Source organism: Diospyros lotus, chromosome 2 (assembly GCF_014633365.1).
Source record: "Diospyros lotus cultivar Yz01 chromosome 2, ASM1463336v1, whole genome shotgun sequence".
Classification (NCBI taxonomy): domain Eukaryota; kingdom Viridiplantae; phylum Streptophyta; class Magnoliopsida; order Ericales; family Ebenaceae; genus Diospyros; species Diospyros lotus.
Genome location: NC_068339.1, coordinates 39,272,716 through 39,299,202, shown reverse-complemented (window position 1 = coordinate 39,299,202; position 26,487 = coordinate 39,272,716). Strand labels below are relative to the sequence as shown.

Below are 26,487 nucleotides of genomic sequence, written 5' to 3'. Positions count from 1 at the left end.
AAAGCTAGGTTTTCTTTCTAAGTTTCACATGGTATCAGAGCCAAAATACAAACCCTAGCTGCTGCTGCCCACATCACCGACAACCACCGTCGGTCAGGTCGCCACTGACCGCCGCAGCCTACTGTGCCATCGCCGTCGGCGCCCACTGCGTTTCCGTCGCGCGCACGCTACTGGTCAGCAGCGGGTCTTCATCGTTCGGCCATCAATCACGCACACCACCACCGCCATTGTGTTCGCTGGCCTTCGATCTGTTGACCCTCGGAGGACAGTCACCATTGCCGCCTCTCTTGCACTGTTCACGGAGACATTTTTGCTCCGATCCTCTCTCACCAGTGCTCCGATCGCAACGTCGTCTTCACCATTGGACTCGCCTCCTTCAATCCATCCCAGCCCCGGTGGTTTCGTCGCCATCCGCGGCCACCGGTCACCAGCATCCGCCATTTGCCGTCGTTCCAGTGCCCCTATTCTCTGTGCTGGATCATTCAGCCTTTATTTTTTGGCTTATTTAACCATTTTGTTTCAGATCTGTTGATCTTGTAGGGCTCCCTTTCGTCCAACATGGCCAGTAAATCTGGCTCATTTTCTGGTATTTTGTCTCCCTCTCCATCCATTGCTACTAAGAAGTTGATGGGCAGTTTCAATTATATCTCTTGGTCCAAGGCGGTTGAACTATGGTGTATGGGTCAAGGTTTGCAGGATCATCTAACTACCAAGGCTGAGAATGTGACCACAATAAACCTGAGTGGCAGAGAGCTGATGCTTTGTTATGCAGTCTCTTGTGGCAGTCAATTGATTCCTCTCTTCATCCGATCTATACTAACTATACCACGTGCTGTGAATTGTGGGCTCAGGCCAAGGCGTTATACACTAATGACATTCAACGCCTGTATTCAGTGGTGTGTAATCTGCTCAGTTTACGACAGCAGGGTTTGGCTCTTCTTGATTTTCTTGGTCGGATGACCTCTATTAAAGCTAAATTTAACTCCTTGTTACCTGCTGGTAAGATTGCTGCAGAGGATCTAGCTCAGCGGGATAAGTTCTTCATGGTGTGTACTCTTACTGCCATTGGTCCTGAGGTTGCTCCTATTCGTGATCAGATTCTTGCTAGTCTTATTGTACCTACTATGGATGAAGTGTATTCTCGTCTTTTTCGGGTTTCATCTATTCCTATAGTGCCTTCCTCTTCTGCAGGTGATCATTCAGTCATGGCTTCACAGGTTTAGAGTAGTGGCGAACAGGGAGGAGATCGTGGTACTCGGGGCAAACTCCCCAAGTGTAACTATTGTCACAAGTGTGGGCATACTAATGAACAGTGTTATAAGTTGCATGGCCACCCTCCTCGTGTTAATGTTGCTCATGTTGATGGTTCTCAATCTGAGTCCTTTGATAGTCATCCACCGCAATCTGTCCTTCTCACTGGGGCTGACTATGATGAGTATCTCAAGTATAAGACGTCCCAGCAAACCTCATCCATAGTTGCTTCTGTCGCCCACTCTGGTGATTCCACTGCCTGTCTCGCTCAGTCATCCTCTTTGGGACCATAGGTCCTGGACTCAGGTGCTTCTAACCGTATCTCTGGTAATTCCCATTTGTTCTCTCATTTTACTAATTCTATTTCTTTACCTTCTGTAACATTAGTCAATGGGTTCAAAGCGGTTGCTAAAGCTATTGGCACTGCCAAACCCTTACCTTCTCTGCCTTTAGATTCTGTACTTTATCTTCCTCTTTGCCCCTTTAATCTTGTCTCTGTTAGTAAACTTACGCGTGCCTTAAATTGTTCTATCACCTTTGATGATCATTCTATTACTATCTAGGATCGTGGTACGGGACAGATGATTAGCGTCGGATGTGAGTTGCAGGGTCTCTATCATCTCAACCTTCCTGCATCGCCTATTGCTTGCTCGGTGACTGAGTCTCCTGCTCTTCTCCACAATCGTTTGGGACATCCTAGTTTGGCTAAGTTTCAGAAGATGGTCCCCAGTTTATCTAGTTTGTTGTCTTTTCATTGTGAGTCTTGTCAACTTGGAAAATAGTCTTGCACTTCTTTTTCAAAGCGTGTCAATAATCGGGCTGTGTCCCCGTTTGCTTTAGTTCATTCTGATGTCTGGGGTCCTAGTCGTGTCGTGTCTATTTTGGGTTTTCAATATTTTATAACGTTTATCGACGATTATTCTCATTGCACATGGTTATATTTAATGAAAAATCGTTCTGAGTTATTCTTAATTTTTGAAATCCTTTTGTGCTAAAATGAAAACGCATTTTCATACCTCTGTCCAAGTATTGCACAATGACAATGCCCCTGAGTATTTTTCTATTCCCTTTACTACCTTTATGTCTTCTCAGGGGATCTTGCATCAGTCATCTTGTGCATATACACCACAGCAGAATGGGGTTGCTAAGCATAAAAACAGACACTTGATTGAAACTGCTCGCACTTTTTTTCTACATCATTATGTCCCCTTTCGCTTTTGGGCTGAAGCTGTCTTTGCTGCTTGCTATCTCATTAACAGGATGCCCTCCTCGGTTCTTCAACACCAGATTCCTCACTTTCTCTTGTTTCCTGATCAACCATTATATATTCTTCCTCCTCGTGTCTTTGGTTGCATCTGTTTTGTCCATAACCTGTCTCCTAGTCAAGATAAATTGTCTGCTCGGTCCATCAAGTGCATTTTTCTTGGTTACTCTCGCCTTCAGAAGGGTTATCGATGTTATTCTCCTGACACCTGCGCTATTTTCTTTTGGCGGGTGTTACCTTCTTTGAGTTGTCTCCTTTCTACTCTTCGCCTCATTCCGAGTGTTAACCCATTTCTGAGGCAATCCCTCTTCCCGCGAGTCCTCCTGCTCCTATTCTCCCTGTTCCTTCTTCTACCCCATTGCAGGTTTATCATCGGCGTCATCAACCTCGGTCTCCTCCCGGTGGAGATGTTGTTCCTGCGCCTTCTCCCGTATCTCCTACTATTTTAGCGACTCCTGTTGCCTCACATCCTGCTCCAGTCTCTTCACCTGCCGCCGTCCTGCCTTCTGAGAATCAACTTCCTATTGCCCTTCGGAAAGGTACCCGTTCTTCTCGCAATCCTCACCCCATTTATAATTTTCTTAGCTATCATCGTCTCTCGTCTCCTTTTTGTGCTTTTGTGTCTTCATTATCCTCTGTTTTAGTACTTAAGATTATTAGTGAGGCACTTTCTGATCCGGGGTGGCGACAAGCAATGGTGGATGAGATGATTGCTTTGCATTCCAATGGTACTTGGGATTTGGTTCCTTTACCCCCAGGAAAATCTCTTGTCGGCTGTCGGTGGATCTATACTGTCAAGGTGGGTCTTGATGGGCAGGTTGATCGCCTTAAGGCCCGTTTGGTTGCCAAAGGGTATACTCAGGTTTATGGCCTTGACTATGGTGACACTTTTTCCTCTGTTGCTAAGATGTCCTTTGTGCGTTTGTTTCTCTCTATAGTAGCTATGCACCATTTGGCCGTTGTATCAACTGGACATTAAGAATGCCTTCTTACATGGTGAGTTTCAAGAGGAGATTTATATGGAGCAACCTCTTGGGTTTGTTGCTTAGGGGGAGTCTGGGCAGGTTTGTAAACTCCGTCGCTCACTATATGGTTGAAGCAGTCTTCTCGAGCCTGGTTTGGTCGTTTCAGTGCTATCATTCAAGACTTTGGTATGACTCGTAGTGAGTCTGATCATTCGATTTTTTATAAACATACATCACAGGGGAGGTGTATATACTTGGTTGTCTATGTGGATGATATTGTTATTACAGGTGATGATCAGGATGGTATTATTCAGTTGAAGAAACATCTTTTCCATCATTTTCAGACTAAGGACTTGGAGTTACTTAAATACTTTCTTGGCATAAAAGTTGCTCAATCTAGTTCTGGTATTGTTATCTCTCAATGAAAGTATGTGTTAGACATTCTGGAAGAAATTGGGATTCTTGATTGTAAACCTATAGATTCTCCTGTGGACCCTAATGTAAAGCTCTTACCAGGACAGGGGGAGCCTTTTGCTAATCTTGGAAGATACCGCAGACTAGTCGAAAAACTTAATTATCTCACTATCACTCGCTTAGATATTTCTTTCTCAGTCAGTGTTGTTAGTCAGTTTTTACAGTCTCCTTGCGATAGCCACTGGGATGCGATAGTCCAGATTCTCAGGTATATTAAGGGAGCTCCAGGTAGAGGACTATTGTATGAGGACAGAGGTCATACCCAAGTAGTCGGATATTCTGATGCTGATTGGGCAGGTTCTCTTTCTGATAGATCTGATAGACTGTCTACTTCAGGATATTGTGTTCTGGTTGGAGGAAACCTGGTATCTTGGAAAAGTAAGAAGCAGGAGGTTGTTGCTAGGTCGAGTGCCGAAGCAGAATATCATGCTATGGCCTTGGCAACGTGTGAATTTATCTGGTTAAAACAATTGCTTCAGGAGCTAAGTTTGGGGAGATATCACAGATGAGATTAATTTGCGACAATCAAGCTGCATTACATACTGCTTCCAATCCAGTCTTTCATGAGAGGACCAAACATATCGAGATAGATTGTCACTTCATCTGAGAGAAGATTTTATCTGGCTGTATTACCACAAATTTTGTCAATTCCAATGACCAGTTAGCAGATGTCTTCACTAAGTCTCTCAGGACTCCTCGAATTGAGTATACTTGTAGCAAGCTTAGTGCATATGATATATATGCTTCAGTTTGAGGGGGAGTGTTGAGTTATATGGTTATAGTCTAGAGTTAATCCTATGTTAGAGCCCATGGCCCATGGCCCATTGTATTTGTATATATATATTGGTTTATAATCTATGGATTTAATTAAGTGGTATATACATATTAAAAGCTAGGTTTTCTTCCTAAGTTTCACAAATACTAATAGCAGCCTTGTCCTTTAGAAGAAATACCCAAGTCATTCTAGTGCAATCATCTATAAAAGAGATGAACCATCTAGTCTCAGAACAATTGGAAATCCTAAATGGCCCCTAAACATCATAATGAATTAATGCAAAAGGCTGAGAAGACAGTTTATTGCAAATAGAATAGGAGACTCGATGATGTTTTGAAATTTTACACACATCACAATGCAAAGTACTAGGATCTAAATGCTTGAATAAATCAGGAAACATAATTTTTAGTAATGGAAAAGGAGGGTGTCCCAGTCGATAGTGATGAAGCTAGATGTGTGTAAGGGTTGTAGGAGATTGAGATGTGTAGGCTAGCTTAGGTTGAATCCCTTTAGGCAGCAAATTCTTCCTCTTTAGAACATACAACCCTCCACTCCTTAGCAACATCAATCATCCTCCTTGTATCCATTTTTTGAAATTCACAAGTATAAGGGGAAAAAATAATACGGCAATTGAGATCCTTAGTAAGTTGATGGACATAAATCAAGTTGGTTGACAAGTTAGGAACATGCAAAACTTGTTTGACAGGAAGAGTAGGGCTAAGAGTGACCCTGCCTTGACCCTTTATATGAATAGATGTCCCATCGGCAATGATGATCTGTTTAAGAGTTTCAAAAGGTATATAAGTGTCAAAAATAGTGGAATTATGGGACATGTGGTCTGTAGCCCCTGAGTCTAGAATCCATTTGTCATCCTTAGTAGTTTTTGAGGCAATAAGAGTATTAGAATGAAGGCTCTTACCTTGTTGGGTAAGAGAGCATGATCCATCCTGGATGGTTTTTAGGAACACCTTAAGTTTGTTGATTTCATCAGCATTTAGTTGATTGAGTGTCCAACCACATATTCTTCCTTCTCCATAACCTCTTCTTGCTTGTTGGAAAGATAGGCTTAATTCCTAGAGGCTAAGTTTCTGAAACCCCCTAGTTTTTGCAGCATAGCCTCCTTCCCATGCAACTTGAAGCAAGTCTCCCGAGTATGTCTAGGTTTTTTACAGTAGGAGCACCACAAACCTTCTTTCCCTTGCGACTTGGATGGCCCATCAAACTTCCCTTGTTGGGGTCTGAACTTTGATCCTTCTCCTTTATTAGTTAACATGGTTGACCCTTCAGAACTAGTCTCACCTAGCATGGCTATTCTCCTATTCTCCTCACTTTGAACAACAAAAAAGACTTCATTGAGAGATGGAAGCTTTTCTCTTCCAAGGACTTGAGCCCTCTCCTGATCATTCTCGACATTGAATCCGGCCAAGAACTCCACAATTCTATCCCTTTCAAGTATAGAATTAAGGGTGGTTGCATCTTCACCACATACCATTTTAATGTCTTAGTTGTGGTCAAGTTCCAGCCAATACCCATTCATCTTGTTGTAATATTCAGTGACTATTAAGGCCCCTTGCTTAGTGCTACTCAATTTCATCCTAATTTAAAAAATAATTGAAGCATCTTAAGACTTTAGAGTAAGTATGCCCAACCATCTTCCAAATGTCTTTATCAGTGGACAAAAACATATAGTTTTTACTAATCTTCGGTTGCATCGCATTCCACAGCCATGATATGATCATGGAATCTTCTATATTCCAAGCTGGGAATCTGGGATCTAATGCCTTGGGGCCTAGAGCCATTAAGTGACTTAGCTTCGCTTTTCTTTTTAGGAAGGTCTTCACTAATTGAGCCCACTGTAGGTAATTTCATCGATCCAAACGGTAAGATTGATGCATCTCGGGTAGATTGTTGGTAGGAAGGCCTCCCATTGGAGTATCAAATGAATTAGTCTCTCCTGAGGTCATAGATGGAGATATCTCGGAAATTTCAAACATATTTGGTGAGGTAGATGGAGTAGGATATTGCAATGAATGCAGAATAGCAAGAAGGAGTTAAGGGCACTAACGGATGAGGGATGGCAATGAAAGCCAGAAAGGAGCACACAGTTTACTAGAGGACTTGAAGGTTCCTATTTCCTTATCGGCAAAGGTTTACTGTGACAACAAAGTTACGATCTTCATTGCTCACAATTTGGTCCTCCATAATAGAACAAAACATGTAGAGGTAGATAAACATTTTATCAAGGAGAAACTTGACAATGGGGTAATCTATATGTCTTACATTCCAACAGTTGATCAAGTTGCTAATGTCCTCACAAAGGGGTACATAAGAAATAGTTTGAAAATCTAGTGAGCAAGTTTGCCATGGAAGATATTTTGAACCCAGCTTGAGGGGGAGTGCTGAAATGGAAATGAGACAATTCCCTTGATTAGTGGGGATTGGCTCTGATCTCTTGATTGATGGCCCAAATCTCTTGATTGATTGAGGCTGATCATTGAATTTTCAGTTAGTATGATTTTATTTTATTTATTATTATTATCTGGGGAAAGATATCTTACCATTGTAGAGAAAAAGGCAACTCAATGCTTAAAACTCTGGCCAAAATTTCAGATACTCGTTAGTCTTTTTTTTTTTTTTTCTGTAAATCAGATACTCATTATTCTGTGTATGCATGTTAAGTATCATGGTTATAGTTTGTAAGATTTCATGTGTTTACTTGCAGGAAACACAATTCTGTGGATGAGCCACTTCTCTCATGTGGAGTTGACATTGAAGAAGGTTTCAAGGACTCTGTAAGTATTTTTGTGAAATCATCTTGTTTTTATTTTTCTCAAAGATGTCAATGTCTTGCATTTTTGTGGTGGTATTTTGATGCTGCTCAGTTTTCATGAAACTTTCTGCAAACATACAGTGGCCCAATAGATATGCTTTGGATACCTCTTTTATGTGTATGTATGTGTGGAAAAGGGTGGATAAGTGTGGGGAAAATGACATGTAGCTATATAGGCAAAATGATTGATCAAGTACTGTTGCAATTGGGGGTGCAGCCATCATTGATAGTTTTACTCACCCAAAATAAAGAAAGAAAACAAAAAGGAGAGATAAAAGGGGGGTAGATGGAGATAAAAAGAGAGCCAATAACAAATACAAGAAGAAAATGAGGAAGATAGGGACAACCATTATGGACTCTATTCTACTATTGATAATTTTGTAGTGAGGGTTTTGTGCTTAGTAATTGGTGTAAGCATAGTTACTAGGAATGTGGCCTGTTCTAGCACAATTCATGAGACGGGAACCGGTGTAGGGTATGTTAGTATGCTAATTTTGCGGTATAGAGATGGTAGGTGTCAAGCCCTTGGATTAGGGATGGGCAATTACGGTAATTAAACACCTAGAATGAGAGAGAGAGAGAGAGAGAGAGAGAGATGATTATATTTACTTCTTCGATAATCCCTTCCATATTGTCGTAGGTCTCTTTATAGAGCCTCTAGCACAATTCATCAGCCATTCAACCTCCCAACTAACATAACAGCCAAACAACTAGCTGCTGTACAGTTTAGTTAGTTATTCCTCTTACCCACCTAACCGCCTACCCCTTTTTGTAAGCCCCCAACGGCTCATATGAGGTAAATGCCAACCAATTACAACTATACCCCCAGGGTCGTGACAATCTCAACCCCTTCAAACAATTCTTGTCCTCAAGAATTTAGAGTAAGCCCACGGCCCGGGGAAATTGCTTCAAGAGATCTGGGAGGTATTCGGTAGTATGATCTGGATGAAGATGAGACCACTGCACCAGCACTTGGGTTAGGGGTAGAGCTCCTTGATACAACACCCTCTTTTCCACAATAGCACAAGGTTCAATCACCTCTTCCACTTCTTTTGCATTAGAGGGCAGGTCTGAGCCAACAGGAACAGCAGGTCCTTTAGCCTTCTTCAACAAAGAAACATGGAATACTGGGTGGTTGGTCACCCCTTCCAGAAGCTGCAACCAGTATGCCACTGGACCAACCTTGGCCATAATAAGATAGGGTCCAAAATATTTTGGACTCAACGTAGAAGCTGGTAGGGAGGTATAGGGATGCTGCAGAAATCGCCTAACTTTGAGATAAACCATATCTCCCACTTCAAAAGTCCTCTCACTCCGCTCTCTGTCCGCTACCTGTTTCATTTGGTTACGAGCTATAGCCAACTCTCTTTTAAGCACCATTAACATTTGCTGCCTTTGCTGGAAGTAATGTTCCACTGCAGCCATAGCAGGAGAAGAATCTGAAATGGCTGGCAGCATAGGAGGCTTATATCCAACCCCGTGAGCTTGGATACACCACGTTCTCTTTTCCCCTTCGGTACTAAATAGTGTAATCCAACCCCGTGAGCTTGGATACACCCTGCCGCTGTAACTGTGTATGCAGCTGCTGTTGGGATAAGAATTGTAGGCTTTCATGGTTTGTTTTGATCACAAATGCGCTGCCCTCCAAGTAATGGTGCCACTTGTCAATTGCCCCTAACACTGCCAACAATTCCTTATCATAAACACTTAGTCCCAAGTGTTTTTGAGACAAGGCTTGACTGATAAAAGCCAATGCCGACCTTCCTACATAAGAATCGCCCTAATACCTGTCTCACACGCATCTGTCTTCACAGTGAAAGGTTTAGAAAAATCAGGTAAAGCTAACACCGAGGCTATAGACATGGATTTCTTTAAGGCTAGGAAAGTTGCTTCTGCCCTAGGGTTCCATTGAAATCCCTCCTTTTTAAGCAACTCCGTGAGGGGTTTTCTGATTAAGCCATAATGTTGAATAAATTTCTGGTAGTATCTGGTCAACCCTAAGAAACCCCTTAATTCTTTCACTTAGGCCTATGCCATTCCACTATTGCTTCTACTTTCTTTGGATCAGTCCTCACCCCTTCTCTACAAATTCTATGACCCAAATACTCGACCTCTTTCTCAGCAAAGGTACATTTTGAGAGCTTGACATACATTTAATGAGACTTAAGGATCTCAAATGTGGTGCGGAGGTGTATTAGGTGTTGTTCAAAATTGGGGCTATAAACGAGGGTGTCATCAAAGAAAACAAGGATGAACTTGCTCAAATAAGGCAGGAAAATCTAGTTCATTAGGGCTTGGAAAGTGGTAGGTGCATTGGTCAATCCAAAGGGCATAACAATGAATTTATATAGCCCTTGGTGGGTTCTAAAAGCTGTCTTAGGAATATCAGAGGGTGTTATGTGAATTCGATGATAACCGGACTTAAGATCCATCTTAGAGAAGATTATTGCACCAAATAACTCATCCAATAAGTCTTTAATCAAAGGTATAGGAAATTTATTTTTTGATGGTATTGGAGTTAAGTTGTTAGTAATCTATGCAAAACCTCCATGTTCTATCTTTCTTTTTGACAAGAAGGACTGTAGATGCATAGAGACTTTGGATGGGTTGGATGATGGATGAGTCTAGCATCATTTTGACCTGTTTATCAATCTCCGTTTTTTGAATAGGAGAATACCTATAGGCTCTAACATTGACAAGAAGTGAATTTGGCTTAAGATGTATAGTGTGGTCCAAGGGTTGTTGTGGTGGCAAAGAATTTGGTTCTTCAAATAGATCCTTAAACTCAACCAAAAGTGAATGCAAGTCATCTGAAAATTGTACCCTATTTGAGAATTTAGAGTCAATACAAGTAGTTGTAGGTTGGGGCGCCTCTTTGGGATTTCTGTCTTCTTCTTCTTCCACAGCATGTATGGAATAAAGTTGTGCTATCTCCCCCCCCCCCCCTCTTCTTCAACATCATCTTTTGTAGCTTTTTCCCTTTTATCAGCTTGCATTCTCCTTGCTCAAGGCTGCCCATTAAGGTCAACTTCTTCTTGTCAATCACTACTGTGACTTCTAGCTTATTAAAGTCAAAAGTCAAATGACTCACAGTCCTCATCCAGTCTCCACCAGGAACCACATCACATCCACCCAATTCCAAAATCCACAAGTCTACCACAAGTTACTGCTCCTACATAACCCATTTGAATCCCATGCATTTATAGTAGCTGTACATCCCATTCCCATTAGCTACAGTTACCGATAAGGGAGTCGTTGCTGTTAATGAACATTTGGCCTCACTAAGGAAGCTGTGGGTGCTTCCACTATCAATTAACACCATTAGCTTCTGTTTACCCACATGGCCCTTAACCTCTATGATTTGCCCCATAGGGCTTCCTTTCAACGCATGGAAGGATATTTCCTTTCCTTCCTCTCCTTACAATTCCTCTTGCAACCCTTCTTCTTCTATAACTTCTTCTTCCTTTTCCCCATTAGAGCCCTCCATGTTTATTAGCTGCCTCTTGCATTAATGGCTAGGGCTATATTTGTCTCCACACTTAAAGCATAGGCCTAATTGCCTCCTCTGCTCCATCAAATTACCCTTATTGCCATTGTTATTGGGGGGTGCTTTGGTTGTCGCTTAGTTAGGCCATGTAAGCAAAGGCCTAGAGTTTCCACCCCCCATACTACCCTGCCAACAAACTTGGCTTGTAGAGAACTTTATGCTTCTTGAAAATGGCCTCTAGTGTTAGTTCTTGTTGGTATTGTTTATGGAGAAAGAAGAAAAGGGATGAAGCTGATCTTTATTGAGCATTCAATCACTTATTTATACAACTTATTTAAACAGAAAAAATATATAAAAAAAAATAGCCAAATCTATTGTAACAGAAAATTCCTAAAAACTAGCTGAAGACTAGATCAAGCCTAACACAACTTTGACAACTTCAATTCCATGTCAGCATTAAATCCTAACTTATTTGACTATTTCAACAGCATCATAAGTCATTATTCAACACTTCTCCTTGACTTTGAGACTACAAATGCAAAGCATTTTAATTTTGGCATGTCTTGGATATAGCATATGAGCATTTTATGGTTTATAGTTATGAGGCATAGGTATGGTTATGGGTTTTGGGGCATAGGCATTTTTTTTTTTTTTTTTTTTGGCATAGGCATGGATATGGTTTTTTTGAGTAGAGTTAAAATAACTCCTCCTCCTCATGTTGGTCAGCAGCAGCTCTAGCTTCTCCTTCTTCTTCTTGTGATTTACACACAATTGTGATGTGACCTAATTGACCACATTTGTTGCACTTTACATCGGGCCTCCACCAACACTTGTCTTGTGGATCATTGGTTTTTTTGCAGTAAGGGCAAGGTGGATAATTTCCATTATTGTTGTTTCCAGCATTTACAAGCTTCTTGTTGTGATTCCAAACATTTTTTTCACCGATGAGCCTTGTTTGTGCCTGCAAAGCTCCTTCGACAGCTCCTCCTATCCTCACAAGCCTTTTTTGTTCTTGAGCCTGTAAAGCATTAAGTAACTCTGCCAAGGAAATGCTTGACAGATCTTTTGCATTTTCTAAAGAAGAGATAGTGACTTCATACCTCTCTGGAAGTGTAACAAGTATTTTTTCAATGATTCTTTGATCAAGAAAATCCTTACCTAACAACCTCACTTTGTTAGCAAGGCTAAGCAACATGTCAGTGTACTCCTTCACAGTTTCTGACTCCTTCATTCTTTGCATTTCAAACTCTCTGATCAAGTTTAACACTTGCATATTCTTCACTCGTTCATTGCCTTGGTATTCTTCTTTGAGATGATCCCAAATGGCTTTTGCTGAAGACAGGTTCATGATTTTTGTGAAAATATTGGGAGAAACTGCAGCATACAAGTAGGCCATGGCTTTAGCCTTCCTTGTCTTCCTCTCCTTGTGAATCTTTATTTGGTTCACAGTTGGATTGGCCGGCAAATCAGTGACTACGTAATCTTCCTCAACTGCTTCCCAAAGATCTTGTGCCTTGAGATGGACTTTCATTTTAATAACCCATACTTGATAGTTGTCGCCACCAAATATCAGTGTTGCCGGTATTCCGTGACTTGATTCTGCTTCCATCTTTGCAGATTGTTAGCTTGAATTTGAGTGTTTGTGAATATGGTTTTTTTTGTTTCTCTCAACTCACAGGTCCCTCAAGAAAAACGCTCTGATACCATTTGTTGGTATTGTTTATGGAGAAAGAAGAAAAGGGATGAAGCTGATCTTTATTGAGCATTCAATCACTTATTTATACAACTTATTTAAACAGAAAAAATATAAAAAAAATAGCCAAATCTACTATTATAGAAAATTCCTAAAAAATAGCTGAAGACTAGATCAAGCCTAACACAACTTTGACAACTTCAATTCCATGTCAGCATTAAATCCTAACTTATTTGACTATTTCAACAACATCATAAGTCATTATTCAACAGTTCTTGTAGTCTAGCTTTTTTTGCTACTTGACTAATTGATGTAGGCATCATCATCTTCATTATGGGCCGTAATTCCTCCCTCAGTCTGCTAATGAAGTTGGACACCAAGTATTGCTCAGTGAATCTCGGCTGCACAACGCACACCATGGATCTCAATTCCTCAAACTTAGCTTGGTACTCCACTACTATCCCTTATTGCTTCAATTTATTGAATTCCTCTATCACATCCGCCATACTCTTGTCTCCAAATCGCTCACACAACCCTTCAGCAAAATCTACCTAGCTACCCTAATTTCCTTCATCTTGAATCCACCCTTGATACCAAGAATTGGCTACATTGTTCAAGTAAGCTGCAACCAAATTGACCTTTTGCTTTTTTGGAATTTTATAGAACTAGAAAAATCTCTCACATCTCCTTGTCCACCACCTTGGTTTCTTCCCCTCAAACATTGAAATCTCCAATCTTGGGGGGTATGGACATGAGTCAAGGGCTATGGATTCCTCACTTGGGTTTCTTGAATTGCAGGTTGATCTTCTACTTTAAGAACCCCTTGCTTTCTTGGGCAGTTACCTTGGTGCGACAAAATTGGATTAGAGGCATGCCTGGGTGGAAATTCTGGCGACAATTGAGATCAGGGTAGGGAGGATAGCATGCTGTTAATCCTCTGCCCTTGCTGCTCCATTGTTTCCTGGCATCGCTCAATGGCTTCTTGGTGTTTCTCTGACGCTCCATGCATGGTTTCCCTCAATTTCGTCATGTCCTCCCTACTTTGGAGCATCGCTTCCTGAGTATGGGACATCCCAAACTCCATAGCCTCTAGCCTGATCTCCAATTGCTTCAATCTAGTAACCTTTGCCATATCGCCTTGCTCCTCAATCGCACTACACCCCACGATTTGCTATTCTTCCTTGATCGCACCGGAATAGCCGTTCCCAGCCTCTTCTGACGCCTTCCTTGTTGATGGTTCCACTGCAAATTCCCACAGCCGGATCGTCCAGCTTTAATACCACAATTGTCAAGCCCTTGGATTAGGGCTAGGCAATTACGGTAATTAGACACACAAAATGCAAGAGAGAGAGTGTTGAATTTTGACTTAGTAGCTGCTGATGTGGTTTAAAGAAGTCAAAATAAATTAGGATTATCCATAACTAATAAATTAGCAAATATCTGATATTGTTTGTTAGTTGTTTTGGCTGGATATTATGCCATATTATTCTCCACTTTATGCTCATTTCAGTTTACATTTTAGCTGTATAAATTGGAGTTTACGATTGAATAAAATATATGACTTTTGCTTTGGTATTTTTTTTCATTCCCTTTTCTTCTTTCTTCATAAAATACCAACAAATGGTATCAGAGCCCTTTTTCTCGAGGGACCTGTGAGTTGAGAGAAACAAAAAAAAACCATATTCACAAACACTCAAACTCAAGCCAACAATCTGCAAAGATGGAAGCAGAATCAAGTCACGGAATGCCGGCAACACCGATATTTGGTGGCGACAACTATCAAGTATGGGTTATTAAAATGAAAGTCCATTTCAAGGCACTAGATCTTTGGGAAGCAGTTGAGGAAGATTACGTAGTCGCTGATTTGCCGGCCAATCCAACTGTGAACCAAATAAAGATTCACAAGGAGAGGAAGACAAGGAAGGCTAAAGCCATGGCCTACTTGTATGCTGCAGTTTCTCCCAATATTTTCACAAAAATCATGAACCTGTCTTCAGCAAAAGCCATTTGGGATCATCTCAAAGAAGAATACCAAGGCAATGAACGAGTGAAGAATATGCAAGTGTTAAACTTGATCAGAGAGTTTGAAATGCAAAGAATGAAGGAGTCAGAAACTGTGAAGGAGTACACTGACATGTTGCTTAGCCTTGCTAACAAAGTGAGGTTGTTAGGTAAGGATTTTCTTGATCAAAGAATCATTGAAAAAATACTTGTTACACTTCCAGAGAGGTATGAAGTCACTATCTCTTCTTTAGAAAATGCAAAAGATCTGTCAAGCATTTCCTTGGCAGAGTTACTTAATGCTTTACAGGCTCAAGAACAAAGAAGGCTTGTGAGAATAGGAGGAGCCGTTGAAGGAGCTTTCCAGGCACAAACAAGGCCCACCGGTGAAAAAAAGGTTTGGAATCACAACAAGAAGCTTGCAAATGCTGGAAACAATATTAGTAGAAATTATCCACCTTGCCCTTACTGCAAAAAAAACAATCATCCACAACACAAGTGTTGGTGGAGGCCCGATGTAAAGTGCAACAAATGTGGTCAATTAGGTCACATCACAATTGTGTGCAGATCACAACAACAAGAAGGCGAAGCTAGAGCTGCTGCTGACCAACATGAGGAGGAGGAGTTATTTTAACTCTACTCAAAAAAATCATATCCATGCCTATGCCCAAAAAAAATGCCTATACCCCCCCCCCCCCAAAAAAAATGCCTATGCCCCAAAACCCATAACCATACCTATGCCTCGTAACTATAAAATCATAAAATCCCCATATGCTACATCCAAGTCATGCCAAAATTAAAATGCTTTGCATTTGTAGCCTCAAAGTCAAGGAGGAGTGTTGAATTTTGACTTAGTAGCTGTTGATGTGGTTTGAATAAATCAAAATAAATTAGGATTATCCATAACCAATAAATTAGCAAATATCTGATATTGTTTGTTAGTTGTCTTGGTTGGATATTATGCCATATTATTCTCCACTTTATGCTCATTTCAGTTTACATTTTAGCTGTATAAATTGGAGTTTACGATTGAATAAAATACATGACTTTTGCTTTGGTATTTTTTTTCATTCCCTTTTCTTCTTTCTTCATAAAATACCAACAGAGAGAGAGAGGATCATTTTTACTTCTTTGATAATCCCTTCCATATTGTCGTAGGTTTTCTTATAAATCCTCTAGCACAATTCATCAGCCATTCAACCTCCCAACGAACATAACAGCCAAACAACTAGCTATTGTCCAATTCAATTAGTTATTCCCCTTACCCGCGTAACTGCCTACCCCTTTTAGTTAGCCCCCAATGACTCATACAAGGTGCCAACCAATTACAACTATACACCTAGGGTCATGACAGTAGGCTTAATTGGTTCACTATTTGGGCCATCGTATATTTAATAGTTGTACTCGAGTTGAAACTAGTTTGATTGGTTTTTTGCTTGTGTAGAAGTTGGTTTGTTTTGTTTTGAATCCTTTTCAATGTTCTTGTACAACTTATCAAATAAAGAATAAAGAATCCTATGCCAATGAAGTTAGGTTTGATTATAATTCAAAATGCAATAGAATATACAAGAAATGAGGTAGGCAAGCTCTTTTTTTTTTTCTAATTCTCTTTCAAAATTATCTATCTTAAAGTTTCTTTCCTAGTTTTTAATTGTTTTAACTAAACTAATCCACTGCCCGGGATCCTCATTTTTGGGGATTTCGGTTGTATTCTCCTTGATCCCAAGATGTAAAAGACCAATCTGGAATGTGTGATCTAGGTCATGGTTCCTAGGGGGTAGGAGGGAACCTTGTAACTATGGGTGTAGGAGTGCAGGGTCACTTGTGGAACATTTGCTTTTACAGAGTGATGCAATCTGAGCCTGAGGTCTTTGGATTGTTCACCTCGTCTAATTTTGAGTAAACTAGTCAAGCCAAGATCAGCCCAGTGGTTAGATATGTGTTGGATAGGATGTCGTTGTGTGAAGGGGTAAGATGTAGATTGTGTCATTGTTGTTCCTTTTAAGGAGTATAAGGAGATAGTACAGTTAGAACACTCATGAGGATGTTGAATCTTATGACTACTTTTGATGGGTTGCTGTTAGGAAAATACCAAGATTCCCATTTATATTCTAGGATTTATTTGCTTGATTTATATTTCTATATTTCCTTTCTATTCCTTTACCTTATCTTGACTGTATCATTGTAAATCTGTCCTATTTTTAGTAGTAGCTAGATTAGGAAATTGCCTAATGTAGATTTACCAATTGTATATAATCTTGGAACCCTACAATGAGGAATGAGATTGGTTTACCTTTGACATGGTATCATAGCCCTAGGTTCATATTCTAGGAGCCGACCATTGTGTTTTTGGTTGACTATAGCCAATATTGATATCCAATCTGTAACAACCCGATTATCTATGATTTAATGGGTACTTGAGGATTTGAAGAGTTATAGGAAGATATTAAATCTATTATATTCCTTAAAATTGGGCGAGTGATTAGAATGTGCGGTATTTTTAAAAAAGGAGGTGATTTACTGAAGGTTGGTGGCTTCAAGGAATTTAATGGGGGGAAATTAGAATTTATGGTATTTATGTTGAGGGGGTAATTGTTAATTTTTGAAAGAATTTGGGGTCTAAGCGTAATTCCTGAAACTGGTAGCCAAATCATCTTAAAAATAAAATATGCTCCTTATTACTTGAAGAAGCTGGTAGATCGGGTGGCACACGCGCATGAGATGCTAGCGGTGGTTGCGGGTTCGAGCCTAGGGGTGCGTTGAAGTGGATTTTTGTTGGAATTAATTCCAGCTAGGCTAATGCCAAAACGACGTCATTTCGGGGGCGCACCATGCGCATGGTTAGCGTGGCCAAGCGCGGCCCTGCCGTGCCACGTAGGGCCCTGCATGGCATTTGTCGAGCCACGTGGCCTCTTGCGGTCACCAGCCGCTGCCATCTGCTGCCACCAGCAGTTGCCATGTGTCCAAATTGCCACCTTGCCATTTTTCTTCCCTATATAGCCCCCTGAGGAGGGTTGTGTTAGGTAGTCAATAGCTAACGTAAAACTTAGTCGGATCCAAAACATGAACTCTAGACAAATTATGAAAAATTGTTTGGGCGTGGGCGTAACCCTTCATAGCGATGCGCTACATTGCCCCCGTGTAGTGACAAGTGAGCTAGGGTCGCTACATCGGCGCCCGGATGTAGTGATAAATGAGCAAGGGTTCCCGCATTTGCTTGGACGGATGTGGGTAAAGAAGCTAGTCCAAAATCAAAATCAAAATCAAAATCAAAACCAAAATCAAAATCAAAACCAAAACCAAAATCAAAATCAAAAACAAAATCAAATTCAAAGTCAACGCCAAAAACAAAATCAAATCCAAAGTCAAGGCCAAAAACAAAATCATAGATTAAGGATTGGGTCATGGAACATAGGAACATTAACAGGCAAAGCTATGGAAGTGGTGGATGTGATGATTAGGAGAAAAATTAATATTATGTGCCTTCAAGAGACGAGATGGGTAGGGAAAAAAGCAAAAACTTTATCAGAAGCTGGATATAAAATATGGTACACAGGAACTGATCGAGCGAAAAATGGAGTGGGGATTATTATGGATAAAAGCTTAATAGATGAGGCAGTGGATGTAAAGAGAATAGGGAATAGGATTATTATGGTGAAGATTAGTCTAGGAAGAATGACTATGAATATCTTTAGTACATATGCACCACAAGCGGGGTTAGGTGATGAGATAAAAGCAAAATTCTGGGAGGACCTAGAGGGACTCATACAAATGATACCAAGAGGAGAGAAAGTGATTATAGGAGGTGACTTAAATGGGCACGTGGGTAGAGACGGAAACGGATATAGAGAGGTACACGGAGGGTATGGATTCGGGGAAATTAATAATGAGGGTAAATCTATCCTAGATTTTGCTATGGCATATGGGCTCATTATAACCAATACTAGGTTCAAAAAACGGGGCGAACACTTAATCACATATAAAAATATTACCTAAAGCACCCAAATAGATTACTTCCTCATGAGACAAGATGATCGGTTATGTTGTAGGAATTGTAAGGTGATAACGGGAGAGTGTTTGACTACTCAACATAGACTTCTAGTACTTGACGTCCAAGTAAGAAATTGGAAGAGAAAAAATCACATAAAACAAAATCCAAGAATCAGGTGGTGGAATTTAAAAGGGGAGAAACAACTAATCTTCAAAGAAAAATTAAGGGGTAGAAGGGAATGGAATGGAGAAAGACAGACAAACCAAATGTGGAAAGAAATGGCTAATGCTCTGAGAAGCACGACAAAGGTAGTCCTTGGAGAGACAAATGGTAGAGCCCCTAACCTTAAGGAGTCTTGGTGGTGGAATGAAGAGGTACAATTGAAAATTAAAAATAAGAAAACTTGCTATAAGGCGGTATATCAATGCAACAATGAAGAAAATCAAAAAAATTATAAAGAAGCAAAAAAGGCAGCAAAAAGAGCTGTTAGTGAAGTAAGGTCAAAAGCATATGAGAATCTATATAAACGACTTGATACAAAAGATGGAGAAAGTGATATATATAAATTAGCTAAAGCAAGAGAAAGAAAAACATGGGATTTAAATCAAGTGAAATGCATAAAAGATGATAATCAAAATGTTTTAGTAAATGAGGGAGCGATTAAGGAGAGATGGAAGGAGTATTTCACAAAATTATTCAATGATGGTGGTGACACAAGAGTTAGGTTGGGACATCTTAGTAACTCCGAAGGGAATGTGAGCTACACATTCTATCGACGCATAAGTTCAAATGAAATAAGGCAAGCATTAAAAAAGATGAAAAATCATAAGGCAGTGGGACCATATAATATACCAATAGAAGCATGGAAATGCATGGGAGAAGAGGGCATCTCCTGGCTAACGCAACTATTTAACGTCATCCTTAAATCAAAAAAGATGCCAGATGAGTGGAGGAAGAGTACTTTGGTTCCTATATACAAGAACAAAGGAGATGTTCAAAACTGTGAAAATTATAGAGGAATTAAGTTAATGAGCCATACCATGAAACTCTGGGAGAGAGTAATAGAGCAGAGGCTCAGAAAGGAAACAAAGGTGTCAGAAAATCAGTTTGGTTTCATGCCTGGTAGATCAACAATGGAAGCTATATATTTACTGAGGCGTCTAATGGAAAGGTATCGAGATCATCAGAAGGACCTACATATAGTGTTTATAGATCTAGAAAAGGCCTATGATAGGGTCCCTAGAGAAGTATTATGGAGGGTTTTAGAGAAGAAAGGAGTCAAAATAGCCTATATACAAGCCCTTAAGGACATGTATCATGGTGTAGAGACAAGGGTCAGAACATGCGGAGGGGATACTGAACCATTTACAACTACAATAGGACTGCATCAAGGTTCTGCACTAAGTCCATACTTATTTGCCCTAGTAATGGATGAACTCACTAAAGATATTCAGACAGATGTGCCATGGTGTATGCTATTTGCAGACGACATAGTGTTGGTGGATGAAACAAAAGAAGGAGTGAACACTAAGCTTGAGTTGTGGAGAAACAATTTAGAATCTAAGGGATTTAAATTAAGTAGAAAGAAAACAGAATATATGGAATGCAAATTTAGTAAAAATGCAAGAGTGGATGATGTTATAATAAAATTAGAAGACCAAATCTTACAAAGAAAAGACCATTTTCGATATTTGGGATCAGTGATTCAAAAAGATAGAGAAATCCACGAGGATGTTGCACATAGAATTAAAGCAGGTTGGCTAAAATGGAGAAATGCATCGGGGGTGTTATGTGATGGTAAAATCCCATTAAAATTGAAAGAAAAATTTTATAGGACAGCTATAAGACCAGTCTTGCTGTATGGCTCAGAATGTTGGGCAGTCAAATACCAACATGAGCAAAAGATGAGTGTAGCGGAGATGATGATGTTAAGATGGATGTGCGGACATACAAGAAAGGATAAAATTAGAAATGAAGTTATTCGTTATAAGGTAGGAGTAGTGCCAATCGAGGAGAAGATGAGAGAGACTAGACTAAGATGGTTTGGTTATGTGAGAAGGAGACTTAGAGACGCTCCTGTGAGGAGAGTTGATAAAATGGAATAATTAGTCACAAAAAGAGGTAGAGATAGACCCAAGAAGACTTTGGGAGAGACATTAAAATTTGATATGAAATATATGGATCTAAATGAGGATATGACAAAAGACAGAAATACATGGAAGTCTAGAATTCATGTAGTCGACCCCACATAGTGGGATAAAGGCTGGATATGTTGTTGTTGTTGTATATAGCCCCCTGAGGCTTTAAATTGGCATATGGAATGATTTGAAGTAATTGAGGGAGGCAAGAAGGAATAAAGGAGTGTGGAAAAAGCATGATAATGCGCGAAGTAAGTGACTTAAGTTGGTTTTAGTAGTGTGTAATTCAGTATTTCTTTTGACTTATTATGCCTAAATTTTGCTAGAAGAGCCTTGTGTTGTGATGTTGGCAACTCGGGTTTTGTGAGAAATTTAAAGGCAAATATCTAAGGCAAGTTCTACTTCCTCTTTCCTCTTAAGAGGCAATCTCTTTTCCTTTTCTTGCAAGTTCCTATCACTCTCCTTCCATTTGGCCAGCTCTCTATCCTTTTATGCAAGTTCTTTTCCTTTCCATGCGAGTTCTTATACTCCTTGATTGTTTGGTTAATTGGTTCCTAGTTGGTTTGTGATTTATGCTTAAAAATCCTTAACCTTGGACACTTGCTTAATTTTATAGGGTTTGGATTGCCCTAGAATTCTTTTGTGGAATGATGCCTAATCATGCGAGGATATGTTCCTAGATGGTATTTGGGGTGGTGTTTGTATTCTTTACAGCTTTATTTTATTGTTGCATGGTTATGGGTGGTTGGCATTTGGGGGTTCATGTATTAAATATGCAAGTGCATGAGCATGCTAGTGTGTTGCGGGTGTGTGTTTAGAAAGTATTTGCATGACATTTGTATTCCTATGTGGGCGTAACACGGCTTAATGAGTGGCTTATGGGAGTTTTGTATCATCGTTAAAGTTGCAATAGCCTTGCATCCTTATATGCTGCATTGCATGGCTACTATTGTGCGTGGCATATTTATCTGCGGGATGTATATCCACAGGCTCGGGTGACGGGAGGCCCGTCCCAAGGACTCAGGTAACGAGAGGACCGTCTTGAGTGAGCTTCGGCTCGGTTGTTGTGGGAGCTTTGGGCTCGGGAGCATTTGGCTCTGGATATGCTAGCCAATTCATGGCTACATGCAGGTTTGTATGGAACCTTGGGTGCCGGTCTGTGTCTTATTTGTGGGCCCTCGATTCATTATTTGTGTATTGTTGCATGTGTTGTTGTGTAGCCTGAGTTGTGATTCATGGCACAGTTTGTGTGCAAAATATGGGTAAGGTAGTCTCTAGCCTTGTAGCCTTTTTGTTTCCTTATACTTGCTGAGTCTTGTGACTCACTCTTGCTCTCCATCATTCTAGATAGGGAAAAAGCGAGGGTTGAGGGCAGTGTTTGATCTGACATGGTAGAGTGTGTACAGGGCAATTCTAACCAAAGACCCTTGGGAGAGTGGTTGTTGTTCTTAGGTGCGAGAGGATGTTGTTTTGTTCTTTTTGTCATTGTGTATGGTAGTACCCTAGTGATTAGCTAATGGTTCTTGTTGTGTATAGTCTCCTCTGTACTTGATAGCTTATCTATGTATATTATGCTTTCGTTGTGTTTCTGTATGTCTTTTTTTCTCTTCTCTAGGGACTCCACCTCGGTTGTCCTGGCTTAAGGATTGCCGGGTTGGGGATCCCTACACAATCCATTTTCATAGGTATCAAAACCCTAGAGCCATGACAGATTCAACGGAATCTAGTGGTACAATGGAGGTACTTTTTTCTGGAAATAATGGTATTCCTTCAAGTGGAGAACTATAGAATATTTAGACTGCTTATAGACTGAATAGCAAGAACTACTTAAAGTGGTCTCAGTTGATTTGAACGTTTCTAAAGGGTAAAGGGAAGCTTAGCCATCTACTTGGGATCGGGCCTACGAAGGAGGATCCTACATATACAGCTTGGGACGAAGAAGATTCATTGGACATGTCTTGGCTTTGGAATTCCATGCTGCTAGAGATCAGTGACACGGTGATGTTTCTAAATTCTGTTAAGGAGATTTGGGATGCTGTGAAGCTAACATACTCTAAAGTTCAGATGTTGCTCAGATTTATGAGATAATGACAAAGGTGGCAACCACAAAGCAGGGATCTCATCAATCACCGAGTATGCCAACCTCTTGAAGACTTTATGGAAAGAGCTAGATCATTATCAATGTATCCAAATGAAGTGTAGTGATGATGTAGCTTTACAAAAAAGGTTTGTTGAAAATGAGAGAATATATGATTTTCTTGTTGGGCTAAAGTTAGTTTGATGCAGTAAGATTTCAGATTCTTTGAAAGGAGGATTTATCGTCTCTAAATGAGATAATCTCAATAGAAGGACAGAGAGGAGTGATCCTGGAGACTTCGTCTATAGAAAGTTCAACACTTGTGATGCTAAGCAGCCTAGGGAGGAAAGGAAGGTGTCTGATTCATCAAAGGTAATTAACAAAGACTCCTTGTGGTGCAACTATTGTAAGAAGTCTTGGCATACCATAGAAAAGTGCTGGAAGCTCCATGGTAAGCCCCCTAAGGGTGGACAACTAAGGGGCCCACAACCTAAGAATGATAAATATTCATTTACTAACTTGAGGGGGAGTGTTGATTCCCGAATGATTAACAAAATGAAGAAGAAGGAATGGTTGGCTCATTATCCGAAAGGGAAATTAATGCTGGTATGATCTTATGGTTTTTAGAAGTTTCTAAATCTAGATTAGGATACTTTTTAATTCTAACTTAGGAAACTTTCCTAGAATTGCGTATATGTAATCTTTCCTTATTTTCATGTGTTGTAATCTTTCCTATGTTGTATAATCCTTACCTATATAAGAGGACTTGTATGTGTACATACAAATTAGGAAAGAATTTATTTAGTTTACAATTAGTTATCGGTTTTTGTCTTATATCATTACTGCTGGAATAAGAGTCAACAATGCCCCTCCACCAAGAACTAAAGCTTCGTTTAACCTCCACATCATTGATTCCAACAAAGATACCATTATGCCTAGGTAAGGGCGATTTGGCTCGGTTTTGGGAAGACACTTGGGTGGGTACCTCCTCCTTGTCGAGTTTGTTCCCTCGGCTGTATGCGGTGTCCCTGGATAAAGGGAAGAGAGTGGTGTCTTAGAAATAATCAAAGACAATTTGTCTTAATTGATTGAAATGAGCAAGAACAACATCCTCTTTTAAGGAGAGGATTATAAACAAAAAAGGAAAAAAATAATCTAAATATTGACAGCATCCTAAACTACATCCTTGACTTACTATATTTACATATTATTTACATAAAACTTAGATCCTAGAATATTCTAGGATCAAGGACAAATCTCCCTTGATTTTAGCATATTTCCAATACTCCCCCTCAAGCTGGCTTGTAGATGTCTTCCATAGTTAGCTTGCCAATAAGTTTTTCAAATTGTTTCTTGTGAAGACCCTTAGTTAGAACATCATCAATTTGTTCAGTTGTTGGAAGATATGGCATGCATATTATTCTAGCATCGAGCTTCTCCTTGATGAAATGTTTGTCCACTTCTATATGTTTCGTACGATCATGCAACACCGGATTATAAGCAATAGAGATGGCAGCCTTGTTGTCACAATAGACTTTTATAGGTTTTGATTGAGGAAATTTCATCTCTTCAAGTATCCTTTTGATCCACATCCCCTCACAGATTCCATGAGCAACAACTCTGAATTCTGCTTCTACACTACTTCTAGCCACCATATTTTGTTTTTTGCTTCGCCAGGTGACAAGGTTTCCCCCAACAAACGAACAGTAGTCTGAAGTAGATCTCCTATCATTAACATTTCTTGCCCAATCTACATCAGTGTAGATCTCAACTTGTAGGTGGCCATGTTTCTTGAATAGTAAGCCTCTTCCAGGAGTCCATTTCAGATATCTTAGGATTCTGTAGACTGCTTCAAAATGCTCTGGCCCTGGTGAGTGCATAAATTGACTCACCACACTCACTGCAAAAGCAATGTCGGGTCGTGTATGAGACAAGTAGATTAATCTGCCCACAAGTCTCTAATATTGTTCCCTGTCCTTTACTTCTTCAGCTTTTACAGCTTATAGTTTCACATTAGGCTCAATGGGAGTTTCTGACACCTTGCAGCCGAGTAATCCTGTTTCTCCAAGAAGGTCAAGAACATATTTTCTCTGATTGACAAAGATGACTTCTTTGGATCTTGCAAACTCCATTCCAAGGAAGTATTTTAGGATTCCCAGGTCTTTGATTTAGAACTCATTTGCAAGTTTCTGCTTGAGGACTGCTAACTCTGTCTCATTATTACCAGTTAAAATAATGTCATCAACATAAATAATCAAAATTGCAACTTTACCATCCTTTGAGTGTTTATAAAATATAGTGTGATTTGCCTGACTTTGAAGGAAGCCATAACTGGTAACTACCTTTTCAAAGCGTTTGAACCATGCTCTTGGAGACTATTTGAGACCATACAAGAATTTCTTCAGTCTACATACTTTGTTACTCCCAAGTTTATTTTCGAATCCAGGAGGTAAACTCATAAAGACCTTCTCTTCAAGATCACCGTTAAGAAACGCATTTTTGACATCAAGTTGGTGTAGAGGCCAATCTGAATTTACTACAAGAGATAACAGGACTCTGATAAAGTTTATTTTTGCCACAGGAGCAAAGGTCTCTTGATAATCAATCCCATAAGTCTGGGTGAAGCCTTTAGCCACCAGTCTGGCTTTGTACCTGTCAACACTCCCGTCAGTCTTACATTTTATTGTAAACACCCATTTACACCCTACTATTTTTTTGTCTCTGGGCAAGTTAACTATCTCCCAAGTACCACTTCTCCTTAGAGCATTCATCTCCTCTATAACTGCTAATTTCTAGTTTGGATCATCCAAAGCTTCTTGTGTATTCCTTGGCACAAACAAGTGTGAAATCCTAGATGTGAAATCCTTATGATTCTTAGATAATCTGTGGTAGGAGAGGTATTTAGCAATAGGATATTTAGTGCAACTTCTGACACCTTTCCTAATTGCTATAGGAATATCAAGATCAGAAATAGTAGGTAAATGATTGGAAATAGTTGAAGAATCAATTTTGGAACTATTAGGTAAAGTAGAGGGAGGTGGACTAGAAGTTGAAGTGGGAGTTCTTGAACTTACAGTGCCATTGATCAGGTTTTTAGATTGGTTTTAAGTAGAATTGATATTCAAGTCTTTGTTCTTTTGATGAAATCTCTTCCTAGTATAAACCTGAAGCTCAGAATTTAGATCATTATGATCAGTTTGTAGTAATTCTCCCCCTGCCTGAGAAACCCCTTTACTTGGCATTAAAGAACCAGAATCTCCTAAGTGACCATTATCAGAAGCATGTGGTTCCTGAGTAGGACAAATTGCATTTGGAAGGGGGACAAAAACATCCCAAAAATTGTCTTCAACTTCATGGTTCTCCCCCTGAAGGGAATTTTTGGTAAAATAGGGTTTGTTTTCAACAAATGAGACATCCATACTCACGTGAGTCTTTTTTGTGAGAGGATCATAACACTTATAGTCTCTTTTATGAGAGGTATAACCCAAGAAAACACATTTGATAGCCCTAGGATCAAGTTTTGAGCGAAATTGAGTAGGTA

The 26,487-nt window shown here is 39.9% G+C and overlaps 1 protein-coding gene across 6 annotated transcripts in view; it reads left to right on the top strand.

Moving 5' to 3' along the window:
* Nucleotides 1–26,487, top strand: part of LOC127794987 (ABC transporter C family member 13) — a 186,050-nt gene that overhangs the window by 35,205 nt on the left and 124,358 nt on the right. For 5 of the 6 annotated variants that reach the window (XM_052326357.1, XM_052326356.1, XM_052326358.1 and 2 more), the window contains one exon: nt 7,452–7,521. In XM_052326357.1, coding sequence (XP_052182317.1) covers nt 7,452–7,521 — 70 coding nt within the window. Of the gene's footprint in view, nt 1–7,451; nt 7,522–21,863; nt 22,001–26,487 lie in introns of those variants that run through there. The other variant, XM_052326359.1, reaches the window with a different exon arrangement.